Source organism: Trachemys scripta, chromosome 14, assembly GCF_013100865.1.
Source record: "Trachemys scripta elegans isolate TJP31775 chromosome 14, CAS_Tse_1.0, whole genome shotgun sequence".
In the NCBI taxonomy this organism is placed as follows: Eukaryota; Metazoa; Chordata; order Testudines; family Emydidae; genus Trachemys; species Trachemys scripta.
The window spans coordinates 37,291,811-37,304,799 of NC_048311.1; the positions used below are offsets into that span (position 1 = coordinate 37,291,811).

General features: G+C 55.7%; 1 protein-coding gene across 1 annotated transcript in view; it reads right to left on the bottom strand.

Annotated features, from left to right (window-relative positions):
* Window positions 1-1,359: 1,359 nt before the first annotated feature.
* Window positions 1,360-12,989, bottom strand: part of LOC117886933 (butyrophilin subfamily 1 member A1-like) — a 194,493-nt gene continuing 182,863 nt past the window's right edge. Inside the window, exons 8-9 of the mRNA XM_034789094.1 lie at window positions 10,962-10,988; window positions 1,360-2,376 (exon numbers count right to left, since the gene is read on the bottom strand). Of these exons, the coding sequence (XP_034644985.1) occupies window positions 1,817-2,376; window positions 10,962-10,988 (587 nt within the window). The 3' untranslated portion in view covers window positions 1,360-1,816. The remainder of the gene's footprint in view (window positions 2,377-10,961; window positions 10,989-12,989) is intronic.

Here is a 12,989-nt window from a genome sequence, read left to right on the forward strand (position 1 = left end):
CTCCCCCAGGGCAGGAAATGCTCGGAGGTTCCCATCTCGGAGTCAGATAACCCCATTAATGCCCCTGAGAGGACCTGGGAATCCCCCAAACCCACTCCCCCTATTGAGCAGACACAGCCCTGCCAGGTAATGCTGAGTGGGGCCCTATCAGCGCAGATAAAGGTCTCACTTGTGCTGGTCACTGTATGTAACAGGGATGTAAATTCCTTTATCAGGTCCTGGTCAGCATCCCAGTCACGGCCCCTCAGTGACACCACAGACAGATCTCTATCGCAGTGACTGGCTACAAGAGCTTCCTGAACCAACGTTTCTTCCCCAATGTCGCTGAGATCCAAGTCTCAGTGCGGCTCCCAGAGGCTGCTCAAGGAGCGTTGCAGGGTTCATGGGGTAATATTGCAGCAACCGCGAGACACTCAAACCCAGGAGGAAATGGGCAAAATTTGGCCCCATCCCAACTTCTAAATGGGGGATGGGTCATCCTGGGAAGTAGACACCAGAGGACACACAGGTAAACAGGTCAATAACAGTTCCCTGCAAAGCAGTGTGGGATAGCTATTGGAGGACTGCCAAAGTGGTGTGCAGCAGGATTGTGTGCACTCAAACAATAGACGGATAGAACTTTATTCGCAGCATGGGGATCCACTTTGCAAGAGGACTCCAGAGTTCACCATGAATGCAGAATTAGTGTGCTGGGAAGGATTGTGGTATGTGTGCACATACGCTATAAAATCAAATTAACTCAGCTTAATCCAGTTTAAACCCCCTGTGTAGACAAGTAGGGTGGCCACTGACACATCCCCAGACTACTGGACATTACAGAACTTCTGGAACAGGATGGGCCCGCCCTCATTGGCTTGACCCTGCCCCTGCCATCATGACTTCACAGGCACCACGTGTGCAAAGTCACACTGTACAGAGGACACCATAGGGACTCTGTTTTGTTAACTGATGTGAGAAAAAGAAAGGAAGGGTAATATCTTGATTACCAATTATATGTAGATAGAAAGTTAAAAATCAAATGACTTAATGCTGACAGAACTTCAAAGACTATTATACAATCTTGGGTGAGTTCACTTAAATATATTGCTTAATTAATTCTATCATTTTTTCACCTATTAATTTTCAAAGATGTAGTTCATGAGGTGGGTGTATGTGCCCTGCCTTCCAGAGAGAACCAGTCAAGACAATAAAGAGAGGGGGAGAGAGAGCAGCTGCACATGTGTGTAGTTGTGATGTTTACGACACATGTACATTATAACCGAATAACCTCCTCTGACAATTTAATGGTTTATTTTGTTAAGATAAATATTTTGGATTTCTTGAAATTCCAGAGTTGAAATACAAATCACTTTATTTAGAGAACTAAAACTTCAATATAGACTTGAGGGAAGAATCAAAAAATAAATGTAAATAATTCCAATTCTAAAAATACATTTAGGTGCTTGTTTTTGAAATACTGTTGAAATGTAAATTAAAATGTTCTTGTATTTACACCTTGTTACAATAATATTTTCTAAATTAGAATAATCTTTTTTCTTTCATATTTTACGTTGAGCTTTCACGGGGTAGAAAATTCTGACAGGGGGTAAATGACCCCATCCACCCCCATCTGCTACCCCTGGGGCAGGGGACAGGGAAGGTGAGGGCTGGGGGTTCCCAGGTGTCTGTTTTTCGACTGGAAACTCCAGTTGAACAGGGAAACTGGCAGCATCCGGTCAGCACAAAAAGTCCAGTTGCTGCAGTAACTGGCCCCCACCACTGGGGGCGGGAAGATCAGCAGCGCTGGGAGGGGACAGTCTGTGCTGCGGGGTCACTGTCAGGGACAGAGATTCCCTCCGGCCTGAGCTGGGACCGGGCAGATTATCAGGGGAGCCGCGTTTTTACCCCAAATGTTGTAACCAGGATGGAAATAAGGGCGGAGCGTCCCGGAGAAGGTGTCAGTGAAAGTGAAGAGATGGGACCTGTCAGTCACATTGTAAAACGAGACCTCGCCCGCCTCATAGTCCAGGAAAATCCCCACCCGGCTGGGCCTGACGCTCACGGGGAGGGCGGTCGAGGGGGAGGTGAGGGCCTCGTATTCCCCATCCCACAGCTCCACGGCCCAGTATCCATCCTCAGGTGAGAGTGTGACCTCCCCCTTCCTGCTCACAGATTCCCTACAAACCCCCAGTTTCCAGGCAGTCTTGTCTCCCACCTCCACCTCCCAGTAACGCCTCCCGCCCGTGAACCCCTCAGCGCCCAGGACACAGACACAACGATCAAATCTCTCAGGGTTGTCGGGCAGAAACTGGCGTGTGTCTTCGTCTCTCACACGTTTCCGATCCTCAGACAGGACGAGTTCGGGATGAGCCGTGTCTGGATCCAGAGTCACGTCCACTGGGGAGAGAGTCACAGAGTCAGGGCCGGGGGCAGGGGCTGGTCACTGGGATCAAAGGGAAATTAACCTGCATCCCCGTTAATCGCTGCGCAGGGGGGGGGTAGTTGCCTGAGGGGAGTCAGGGCCCACCTGCCTGTGAGGAGACAATGAGGGGAAGGGCAGGAGGAGCGGGGGAGGGAGGGGGAGGGGGAGAAGCTGTCACTGGAGGCAGGGGAGGGGACAAGTAGATGCTGGGAGAGGAAAGGGGAGGGGGAGGTGACAGGAGCAGAGGGGGTGGAGGGAGGGACATAGGGGAGGGGCAGGCACAAGGGCAATGGGGGGACAAGGGAAGGGACGGGCACCAGCAGGACAGAGGGGGGTAAATGGAGGGGCAGGTTCCAGGGGGGTGCAGGGGGAGAGGGGAGGTGTGAGCTCCATGGGAGAAGAAGGGGACAGACCCCAGGAGGCTGCGGGGGGCAAGGGATTGGGCAGGCACCAGGGGGCAAAGGGGTGTGAGGGAATGGGGAGCTCCAATGGGGCAGGGGAAATCAAGGGGAGGGTGAGCTGCCAGGGGGTGAGATGATGAGGAGTGGGGCAGGTGGAACCATGAGGGGAGCAAATGGGCAGGCACTGGTGCCAAAGGGGCAGAATGGGGGTTGAAGGAGCAGGTGAGCAGAAGGGGGGCAGAGAGAGGGGTGTGGAGAAGGGCAGGACCCAGGGGGGCAGAGGGGTGTGAAAGGAAATGTGGGCACCAGGGGGGCAGAGGGAAGATGAAGGGAGGGGTGGGACCCAGAGTTTAGGAGGAGAGGTGAGGGGTGGGGCAGTGCTGAGATGAGGGGAAGGGCTGAGACCAGGGATCCCAAAGAGGGGTGAGGGAAGGGACTTGCACCAGGCAGGCACAGGGGGCAAAGGAAACAGCAGGCACCAGGGAAGCAGATGGGGCAAGGGTAGAGCTGGGACTTGGGGCAGTGGAGGAGCTGGCACCAGGGGACTGAAGGGGTGGTGGGGGTGCAGTTGTCACGGAGCCAGAGGGGGAGGGGAGGGGCAGGGGTGAGAAATAAAGAGAAGGTGTCATGGGTGATGGTGGCAGAAGGGCGAGAGGAGAGCGGGGTCAGTGGGGCAGAGGGTGGTGATGGGGTGGGCAACAGGAAGGAAGGGGACAAGGGGGGTGTCAGGTGTTGAGGGGCAGGGGGAGGGAAGAAAGGGGTAGGCAGCAGAAGGGTGCGGGGGTAAGGGGAAGGGCAGGTGCCAGGGGATCAGAGTGGGGCTAGAGGAAGGGTGGGCACAGGGGGGTCAGGGAAGGGGTGGATGTCAGGAGTCAGAGAGGGTGGGGAGAGGGGCAGATGCCAGGAGGGCTGAGGGGAGTAGGAAGGGCAAAAGCCAGGACAGCAGAGGAGGGTGAGGGGTGGGGTGGCCATCAGAGGGTCGTGGGGGGTGATGGCAGTGGTAGGCACCAGGGAAGCAGATGGGGGTGAGGGGAGGGGTGGGAGACATGGCACAGAGTAGGGAAAGGGGAGAGGTGGATGCCTGGACATAGCAGTGGTTTGAAGTGATGGGTGGGCTCCAGGATGCAGAGGATGTTTGGGGGAGAGGGGAAGGCGCCAGTAGGGCAGGCGGGGAAGGGAGGGTGAGTTCCAGCGGGGCAGAGGTGGGTGGAGGGCAGGGGCATGTGCCAAGGAGGCAAAGTGGGAGTAGAGGGGCAGGGGCCCAGGGGAGCAGAAAGTGAGTGAGAAGAGAGGGAGGGATGTTGGTGAGGGGTCAGAATAGATGCAGGGTCCCTCACAGGGGTGAGGGAAGGATAAGGGAGGGGCAAGAGCCAAAGAGGGGTGAGGGAGAGGCAGGCCTCTGGGAATCTCTGTTGCTTTGGGGCCATGTGTGGTTGGTTTCTAGCTCAGAGCAGGTTGGTGCTGTTCTCACATACACTGGGGGTGCAGCCCTGCCCCAGGGGGAGCAGCTGGGACTCTCCATGCTGGCGGGCCCCATGTGCACCACCTTCCAGCCAGGAAAACCCTACAGCCAGCCCCTCCCCTCGCCGGGCCCAGCCCCACCCCCACCCCCACGGGGGCAGTGGTCTGGGTTGGGCTCACTTGTGGGGGCATTACAGTGGAAGATTCTGGGGGGGGGTATAAATGCGCACTAATAGGCTGTTGCTAAATCCCCGTCCATCTGGGAGAAGCTGCACCAGGTACCAGTCCCAGTTCACACCCGCACAGCGCGACTGCACTAGGGGTTTGCACCGGTGCAGCTACATCGGTGCAAGGAAACCCCATCAGCCACGACTTGAGACACTGCTGTGCCAGGGGCCGTAACCCCTCCCATCACTGGGATTATGGATCAATAATTACAGGGTCACTGGAGCAGGGGAGCTGGACTCTGGGCTCCCAGGTGGGGGCCCGACCCACTGGGCTGCAGAGTCATTCTCACTCCCACGCTCTGGCCCAGTGCCCATGGCAGTGTTTAGACACAGGGGGGTGTCACTCGGATCCCAGCGCTTTGAGCCCTCATGGCATCACATGGGGGGATTGAACCTGGGGCTCCCAGCTGAGGGCCCAGCCACTGGGCTAAAGGCTAGAGGGGAAGCAGCGGCACCTTTTTCTCTTAATTGAAACTCGACAGCAAACTCGACGTGGATTCGCGAATAGTTTCTGTTGACCCGAAATATAATTTTGCAGCAAATAAACTATTCGTCCAAAACATTTCACCCAGCTCCACTGCAAACCTGTCTGAGCAACTTAGGAGCCCGAATCCCAGTGACTTGCAGTGAGTGACTGTCAACATCCCCAGAAATGCACAGTTACAGGCAGGCCAGGTTCAGGACACTCCAGAGCTGCTGTTTAATTTGCCCTTTGCAGACAAATGCCCCCTGGGCCCGTGATCTCACCCCCACAAATCAGGCTGAAAATGGAGACTTGGCTCCAGCCCGAACTCTCTGCCCAGATCCATTTGTGCCATGGACGCTGTGAGTGGCCTCCTGCAGCTGCACCTGGGCGTCTCCCAGAGCAGATAACGGTCACAGAGACCGTCTCAGAGCCCCGGGGCTCAGGTGTCTCCATCTAACGACTGTGCCAGCCACTCCCCCACTCTCATTAACCAGCCCTGGGTCAGACATGCTGGCAACTTTCACACCCAGACTCTGGAGACACTTTGGGTCCTTCTACACTAGGGTGACCAAATGTCCCGATTTTATAGGGACAGTCCCGATATTTGGGTCTTTTTCTTGTATAGGCTCCTATTACCCCCCACCCCCGTCCCGATTTTTCACACTTGCTGTCTGGTCACCCTATTCTACACAGCCGACAGCAGCGAATCTCGGAATGGGGTGGACAGATTCAGGCTTGCGGGGCTCCCTCTTTGGAATTAAAAATAGCCGCATAGACGTTCAGGCTCAGGCTGGAGCTCAGGCTTTGAAGCCCAGGGTGGAGCCAGATCTGCCCCTCACAGCACACGCAGGGACATTGTCTGTGTCCACGTCCCCTTCACCCCCTTCCTGGGACGGGGAACAGCAGCCCCAGGGCCCCTCCCTTCACCCCCAGGGCAGGGGAACAAGACCCCTTGGCCTCCTGGGCACTGGGGCCTCCCAGCACAGGTTCCTGGGTGAGCGTGAATGTGTCTCCACCCAGAAAGCTCTGTGCACCCGGCAACTACACAGATGTGCCCGTGGATCAGGATCCGGGATGGTCCTCTCCCCAGGAGTGATGGAACCTCTCTAAAAGTTGAGGGGTAACCGGTGCCCAAACCATGGCCCCACCCTCTCATGCCGGCCCTTTTTCCCAAGCTCCTGCCCCCGCACCTCCCCTTCTACCTGAACCCCGGCTCTCACACCGTCCCTTCTCCCCGACCCAAGCCCCCGTGCTCACACCGCCCCTTCTCCCCGACCCAAGCCCCCGTGCTCACACCGCCCCTTCTCCCCGAGCCCCCACCCTCACACCACCTCTTCTCCCCAACACCCTGACCCCCTGGTCGCTCCTCTCGGCCCCCTCCCCCCTCGTCGCTCACCCTTACAGCTGGTAAAAAGTGGGAGGGAATAGCCCTCCCATTGGTAAAAGTGATTGGCCATGGCCCCTGGCCCCACTCTTCCAGTGCCACTTACTCAGCCCCCAACCCCAGGAGGAGAGGGGGCTTGGGGCAGTGTCAGTGAGTTCAGTGCTGGGGGTACGAGTGGGGTTTACACCCCGGCTGCTGGAGCTCTGTATATCAAAGGTACGAGAACCTCACAGCGCCCATGTGAGCCCCCCACTGTCCTGCCAACGTGGCTCAGCCCTGACACCTGCTGGAGCCTCTCCCTGGGGAGGAATCATCCCTGGGGCCGTTCAGGCCTTGACCTCCCTGTGAAGGTGGCCGGTGAGGCTGCCGTTAATGTGAGTTACGATGTGAGCTCCTGTCTGCTGGGAACTGGACTCTCAGCCTAGGCTGAGATCGGTGACTGGGGAGTGAAAGGCCCCAGCTGCAGGGCCAGCTCCAGGGTTTTTGCCGCCCCAAGCAGCCAAAAAAAAAGAAAAAAAAAAAAAAAAGCCGCGATCGCGATCTGCAGCACTTCCGCCACGATTCTACTGCCGCCGCTTCTGCCCCAGCGCCGCCAGCCATTCAGTGCAGGAACAGTGATGCTCACACTTGGTGACACAGCCAGTGCCCCCAGCGGGAAGGGCGAGGGTCTGTCCAAGGAGCAATGGGCACAATCTGCAGCAAGGGAGACTGAGGCTGCAGATGAGGAAACACTTTCTAACTCTCAGAGCAGTGACGCTCTGGACCCGGCTCCAAGGGTTAACACTGTTAGTGACCATGGCAGCTGGCAGCTCAGCGTCCCTGTCAGGGGCCTGGGCTGGCACATGGCTGCCTGTACCTGGCTCAGCAAGGTGTTACTGGGCTGTGTAGACAGGACCTAGGGCTGGCACCTGTCCATAGGGTTGGCAGGCAACTGGTTTTTGATTGGAACGCCTGGTCGAAAAGGGACCCTGGTGGCTCCGGTTGGCACTGCTGACTGGGATGTTAAAAGTCTTGTCAGTGGCGCAGCGGGGGCCTGGGGCTAAGGCAGGCTCCCTGCCTCCTGGAAGCGGCCGCTAATTTACTTCCCTGGAGTTTGAAACTTTTCTAGCAGAGAGGAACATTTTACACAGAAGGTCATCCCTATATTACCCTCAAGCCAAGGGGGAAATCAAACGGTTTAACAGAAGTTTGAAAGAGAGTTTGCAAATGGCTAAACTGGAAGGGCGATTGTGGATACCCTTCACTACCGATTTCTTGCAAGCATATCGGGCTACACAACATGCCACAATGCAAAGATCATCCGCAGAGTTACTACATGGGAAACAGATGAATACTAAACTGAACATTGCTGGATTGTTAAAGGCACGACCTGAGGCCCCAACCGAGGATGATGTGAGAAAAACAGTTGAATGGAACCAAGCAAAGTCTAAGGCTTTCACAGACAAGCGGCGGGGTGTTAAGGAACCAAAGTTTGAGTGTGGTTCCTTCGTTGGAATACGAAAACCTGGAATTTTACGCAAAGGGGACCATAAATTCACAGCTCCTCTTAAAATCATAGAGAAGAAGGGACCTTACACCTATCGACTTTCTGATGGGTGGGTATGGAATGCTTCTTATCGTGCACCTGCCTATGCACCAAGAGGAGATTATGCCAACACCCCATCTGCATTGGACGACTTCACAGTAGAACCAACACAACAAGACATTGCACTGGAACCGGGGCTTGAGAGACGGCCTGTCAGATCCAGATGACCACCTGTCTGGACTAGAGACTACGTTATGTAGTATCTACAGTGTTTTCAGCGTAATATTTCTGCCAACAGTATAGTGTCTTATTTCCTATTTGTTCCTGTGGTTAGAACACCAATGTTTATTTTAATTGGGAGAGTTTCTTAAGAGAGATGGGAATGTGGTGTTTAGATGTTGTTTGTAATTATTAGAACTGGGAGCACTGGCTGTTGGGAGTCTGAAAGGACAGGAAACAGGAAGGAGGGGGGAGGAGTTCAGAGACTGAGTGAGAGCTACCGAGGGTGCAGCAGCAGCTTGGTAAAGAGGTTTCCACTTTTAAAATAAAATCCTGTTGAAGTTTGTTAGTACCTTGCCTGGTCACTACAACACCATGGTAAGTGCTGCCGGGACTCTGAACCCCCTCACACCCCCCCTCCCACACTCCCAACCCCCTGCCCCAGCCCAAAGTCCCCTCCTTCACCCCAAACCCCTCATCCCTGGCCCCACCGCAGAGCCCGCATCCCCAGCCGGAGCTCTAACCCCCCTCCTGCACCCCAAACCCCTGCCCCAGCCCAGTGAAAGTGACTAAGGGTGGGGGAGAGTGAACAACAGAGGGAGGGGGGATGGAGTGAGCAAGGCTGGGGACTTGGAGAAGGGGAAGGGCAGGGCCTCAGGGCAGGGGCAGGGCAGGGGTGTTCGGTTTTGTGAGATTAGAAAGTTAGCAACCCTTCCTGTCCAGGTTTTCCCAGGATTGTCCCTTTATCCATGTCACTCTCCTGGGAAATCTGTGAGTCTGCCCAGGACATGACAAGTCCCAGGTGTGTCAGTGGCTGTAGCGGGGGAGCTGCGGGGTGTCGGTGACTACGCAAAGGGAGCTCTGGGTCCAGAGTGCCTGGGAGCTGCAGAGATGGGGCAGCTTGGGGCAGTGAGTGAGATCAGGAGCTCAGGGCCAGCAGGGGCCACTCACCACTGTGCAGGTACCAGCTGTGGGGGCCACTGCCGGGGGCAGCGGGGTAGATCTGGTGCCATGTCCTGCTTGGTGCGGTTGGTACTTGGGAAAGTCCAGGAGCAGGAGCCTCTGGGGGCTGGTGCCCTTTCCCGGGATTTGGATGGGGTGACAGTGCCCGGGTGAGGGGACAAGTGGTGTACATGAAGGAGGCAGATTTCCTGTTTTGTTCCATCTCAGAGGTGGCGACCCTAACAGGACCCTCAGCGGTGTTTGTGTAACTGCCCTGGTTGCCCCCCTCCCTCCCAGCTCTGTGTGGTAGGATAACCCGGAGTGCATGGACCCCTGGGCCAGTGGTGCTGGAATGTGAGTGCATGTCCCCTGGGCTCCCTGATCACTGCTGGAGCTGCCCAGAATCTCCCAGCATGCACCAGGCCGTCCCTAGCTATTTTGGTGCCCTACGCAGCCCCCCCACGGGGGGGGCTGTGTGGGGCCCTAAGCCTCCGCGGAGAGGGGGCTGTGTTGGGCCCTGCCCCAGGCCTCTGTGGAGGGTGGGGGGGAGGGAGACAGGCCATTTCCTGCGGGGAAGTGGAGTGACCCGGTCCCAGCCTGCTCTACTCTGGGTCACTCCACTTCCCGCAGGAAGTGGCCAGCCCGTCGTCCCCCACGGCGGCCTGGGGCAGGACCCCACACAGCTCCCCTGCGGAGGCCTGGGACCCCAGCCTGCTCTGCTCCCCTGACTCCCAGGCTTGGGGGGAGGAGAGAGGTGGGAACCGCCCCCCAGCACTCGCCAGTAGCGCAGCTGGGAGCCCGGGGAGCGGAGCAGGCTGGGGCCGGGTCGCTCCACTTACCATGTGGTGAGTGCAGGCTCGGGCCTGGCTGCAGTCTTCAGGGGAGTGGGGGCGGGGGCCATAGGGTGGAGCAGGGAAGCCCCCCCTGTGGCAACTCCCAGCCCTACGGTGCCCCCCCTGCAGCAGCTCTCCGCCCCCACTCCGCCCAGGGGGCCCCCCTGCGGCAGCTCCCCGCCCCAGCTCACCTCCGCTCCTCCTTCTCCCCTGAGCACGCCAGTGCCACTCCACTTCTCCCGCCTCCCAGGCTTGTAGTGCCAATCAGCTGTTTGGTGCGGCAAGCCTGGGAGGGGAGGAGAATTAGAGCGGGGGCGGCGTGCTCAGGGGAGAAGGCGGAGCGGAGGTGAGCTGGGGTGGGGAGCGGTTCCCCTGCACGTTCCCCTCCCCCCTGCCCCGGTTACTTGCTGTGTGCAGCCCTCCCTGTGCCCTCCTGCCCCAGCTCACCTTCACTCCACCGCCTCCCCTGAGCGTGCTTTTTGGTGCCCCCAACCACTTGGTGCCCTAGGCGGCCGTCTAGTTCGCCTAGTGGTTGCACCGGCCCTGCACACACACAGCTCAGCCACGGCTGTGAGGCAGAAAAGCTGCCGCATGGGCACAGTTTGTTGCAATTGGGTCAGGGGAGTGTCACAAGATGGTTATACAACCGTGTCTGCCCTTGCAGTGGGGACAGGGCCTCCCTCCCCCCAAATCCAGGGAGACACTGAACAGCTGCTGTCTGGGCCTGTTACATTAGAAGGAAATTGTGCTAAAGCCCGGTCTGAGCATAGAGACCCTGCTGCTGGGAAGGGAACTGAGCAGTTCAGTGCAAATGATGACCAGATAAGAATGTCCATCCTGCAGAGCCCAGGTACGGCCCTGCAAAGGTGACACCAGGGGGCAGCATTTCATCACTAATCAGCCCTTTCACAAAGGGGGCATGTCCCTGCTCTGCAATAAACCTGGGGTGTCACCTGCCCCTTTCCATCTGCCCCCGGTTACATTGCTGTTTCCAGCCTATTGAATGTCATAGGAAAATGCTCTGTGCAGGGAAAGGAGCAGAGAGCTCCCAGGGTGAGGTGGAGCCTCACCATGGATAAAACATCAGCGGTATGTACAGTACCTGCGTAGATCTGGGCGCGTCTCCACCCTGCAACCAAACACAGACAGAGGGGTGAGAACGCCCCTGAACACCGACACGCTGATCAGGAGACAATGTCACACAGGGTGATACAGGGGGGAGTGGAACTTACTGAGCTCAGCCTGGAGTTTGTCTAAAAATAAAACAAAGAGAAATGAGTCAATATCACATAAAGTGACCAGATGTCCCGATTTTATAGGGACAGTCCCGATATTTGGGGCTTTGTCTTATATAGGCGCCTATTACCCCCTAACGCCCCCCAAAAATCCCCTATCCCGATTTTTAACACTTGGTGTCTGGTCACCCTAATATCACATTATCTTGCAGAAAAGAAGTGAGTCAAAAAGACTTTAAAGCAGGGAAGTTAAAATCCTCAGACTCAGCCTGGAGGTTACATCAGCAACCAGAGCCTGGCACCTCCTGAGCAGCGAAGGAATTAGCAAGGGGAGGAATATTGTAACTCCACCCGTCCAGGCGCAAGAGGTGTTAGAGCCAAACAGGGATCCCTCAGCAAGTAGAAAATATTAACCCTGTGAAGCCAGCAGAAAGGAGCATACAGTACATTGGGTGAAGTGCATGATGGGAATTAGGAGGCTAACATGGAATTAGCCGAGTGAACAGCCAGAGATATAAAACAAATACCAGGGAATTATTTCAGTCCAGCAGAATCAGGAAGCCTGTGAGAGAATCGATGGGTCCCCTGGATCAGCAGGAGGGAAAGGGAGCAATTGGGGAGCGTAAGGACAATGCTGAGAGACTGACTGATTTCTTTGCATCAGTTTTCACCACAGAGAATGTAGGGGAGGGACCTGCCCTGGAGCTGCTCTGTTCATGAAATGAATATCAGGGATTGAGGAGTGAAGAGGAGATATTGGAACAACTGATAAGTTAAAGAGCCAGCAGCCATCAAGAGCATGTCCCTGCCAGGTGCCAAACGCCCAAGAGTTCTGAAATGACGTCAGAGCGATATGGCTGAGCTGCTAACAATAATACGCATCTCTCATTAAAATCAGCGACACTTCCGGAGATTCAGAGGGTTGGGAATGTTGTCCCCAGCTTCAAAAATTTGGTCAGAGTAATTCTGAGAGTTACAGCCCAGTGAGCCTTACATCAGTGTCTGGTAAACTGGCTGAAACAAGAACTAAACCAGAATTCTAAATCAGCTGTATGAGAATGATAGGAACAAACCCAATTAGCACAGCTGGAAAAGAAAACTTAAACCCCTACAGCAGTGCAGCTGCACCACTGCTGCTGGGGGGCTTCAGCATAGACACTCCCTACGCTGAGGGGAGGGATTCTCCCATCGTCACAGGTAACCCACCTCCCCCAGAGTCAGTAGCTAGGTTGATTCTTCCGTCGACCTACCACTGTCTACACCAGGGGTTAGCTTGGTAAATGTAAACTACATCTCTCAGGGATGTGGATTCACACTCCAGAAAAACGTAGCTATACCAATATCAATTCCTAGAATAGACTAGGCTTGTGTCTATTCAATGCCAGTGAGTATGTCAGTACAGTATGGCACAAAGGAGAACCCAATGGCATAACTGATGTGGTCTTTCAAAAAGTTTTTGAAAAAGTTCCTCATAAAATTTTTTTAAGGAAACTAAGCCTGTCCACACTACCACTTATGGCTCCAAAACTTATGTCACTCAGGGCAGGTCTACACTAACCCCCCAAGTCGAATTAAGGTACGCAACTTCAGCTACATGAATAACGTAGCTGAAGTTCGAAGTACCTTAGTTCGAACTTACTTCGGTCCACACGCGGCAGGCAGGCTCCCCCGTCGACTCCGCGGTACTCCTCTCGCCGAGCAGGAGTACCGCAGTCGACGGCGAGCACTTCCGGGTTCGACTTATCGCGTCCAGACAAGACGCGATAAGTCAAACCCAGAAGTTCGATCGCTCGCCGCCGAACTACCGGGTAAGTGTAGACCTACCCTCAGAGGTGTGAATATCCCACCCCCTGAGCAACATAAGTTACGCTGACATAAGTGTTAGTGTGTACAGA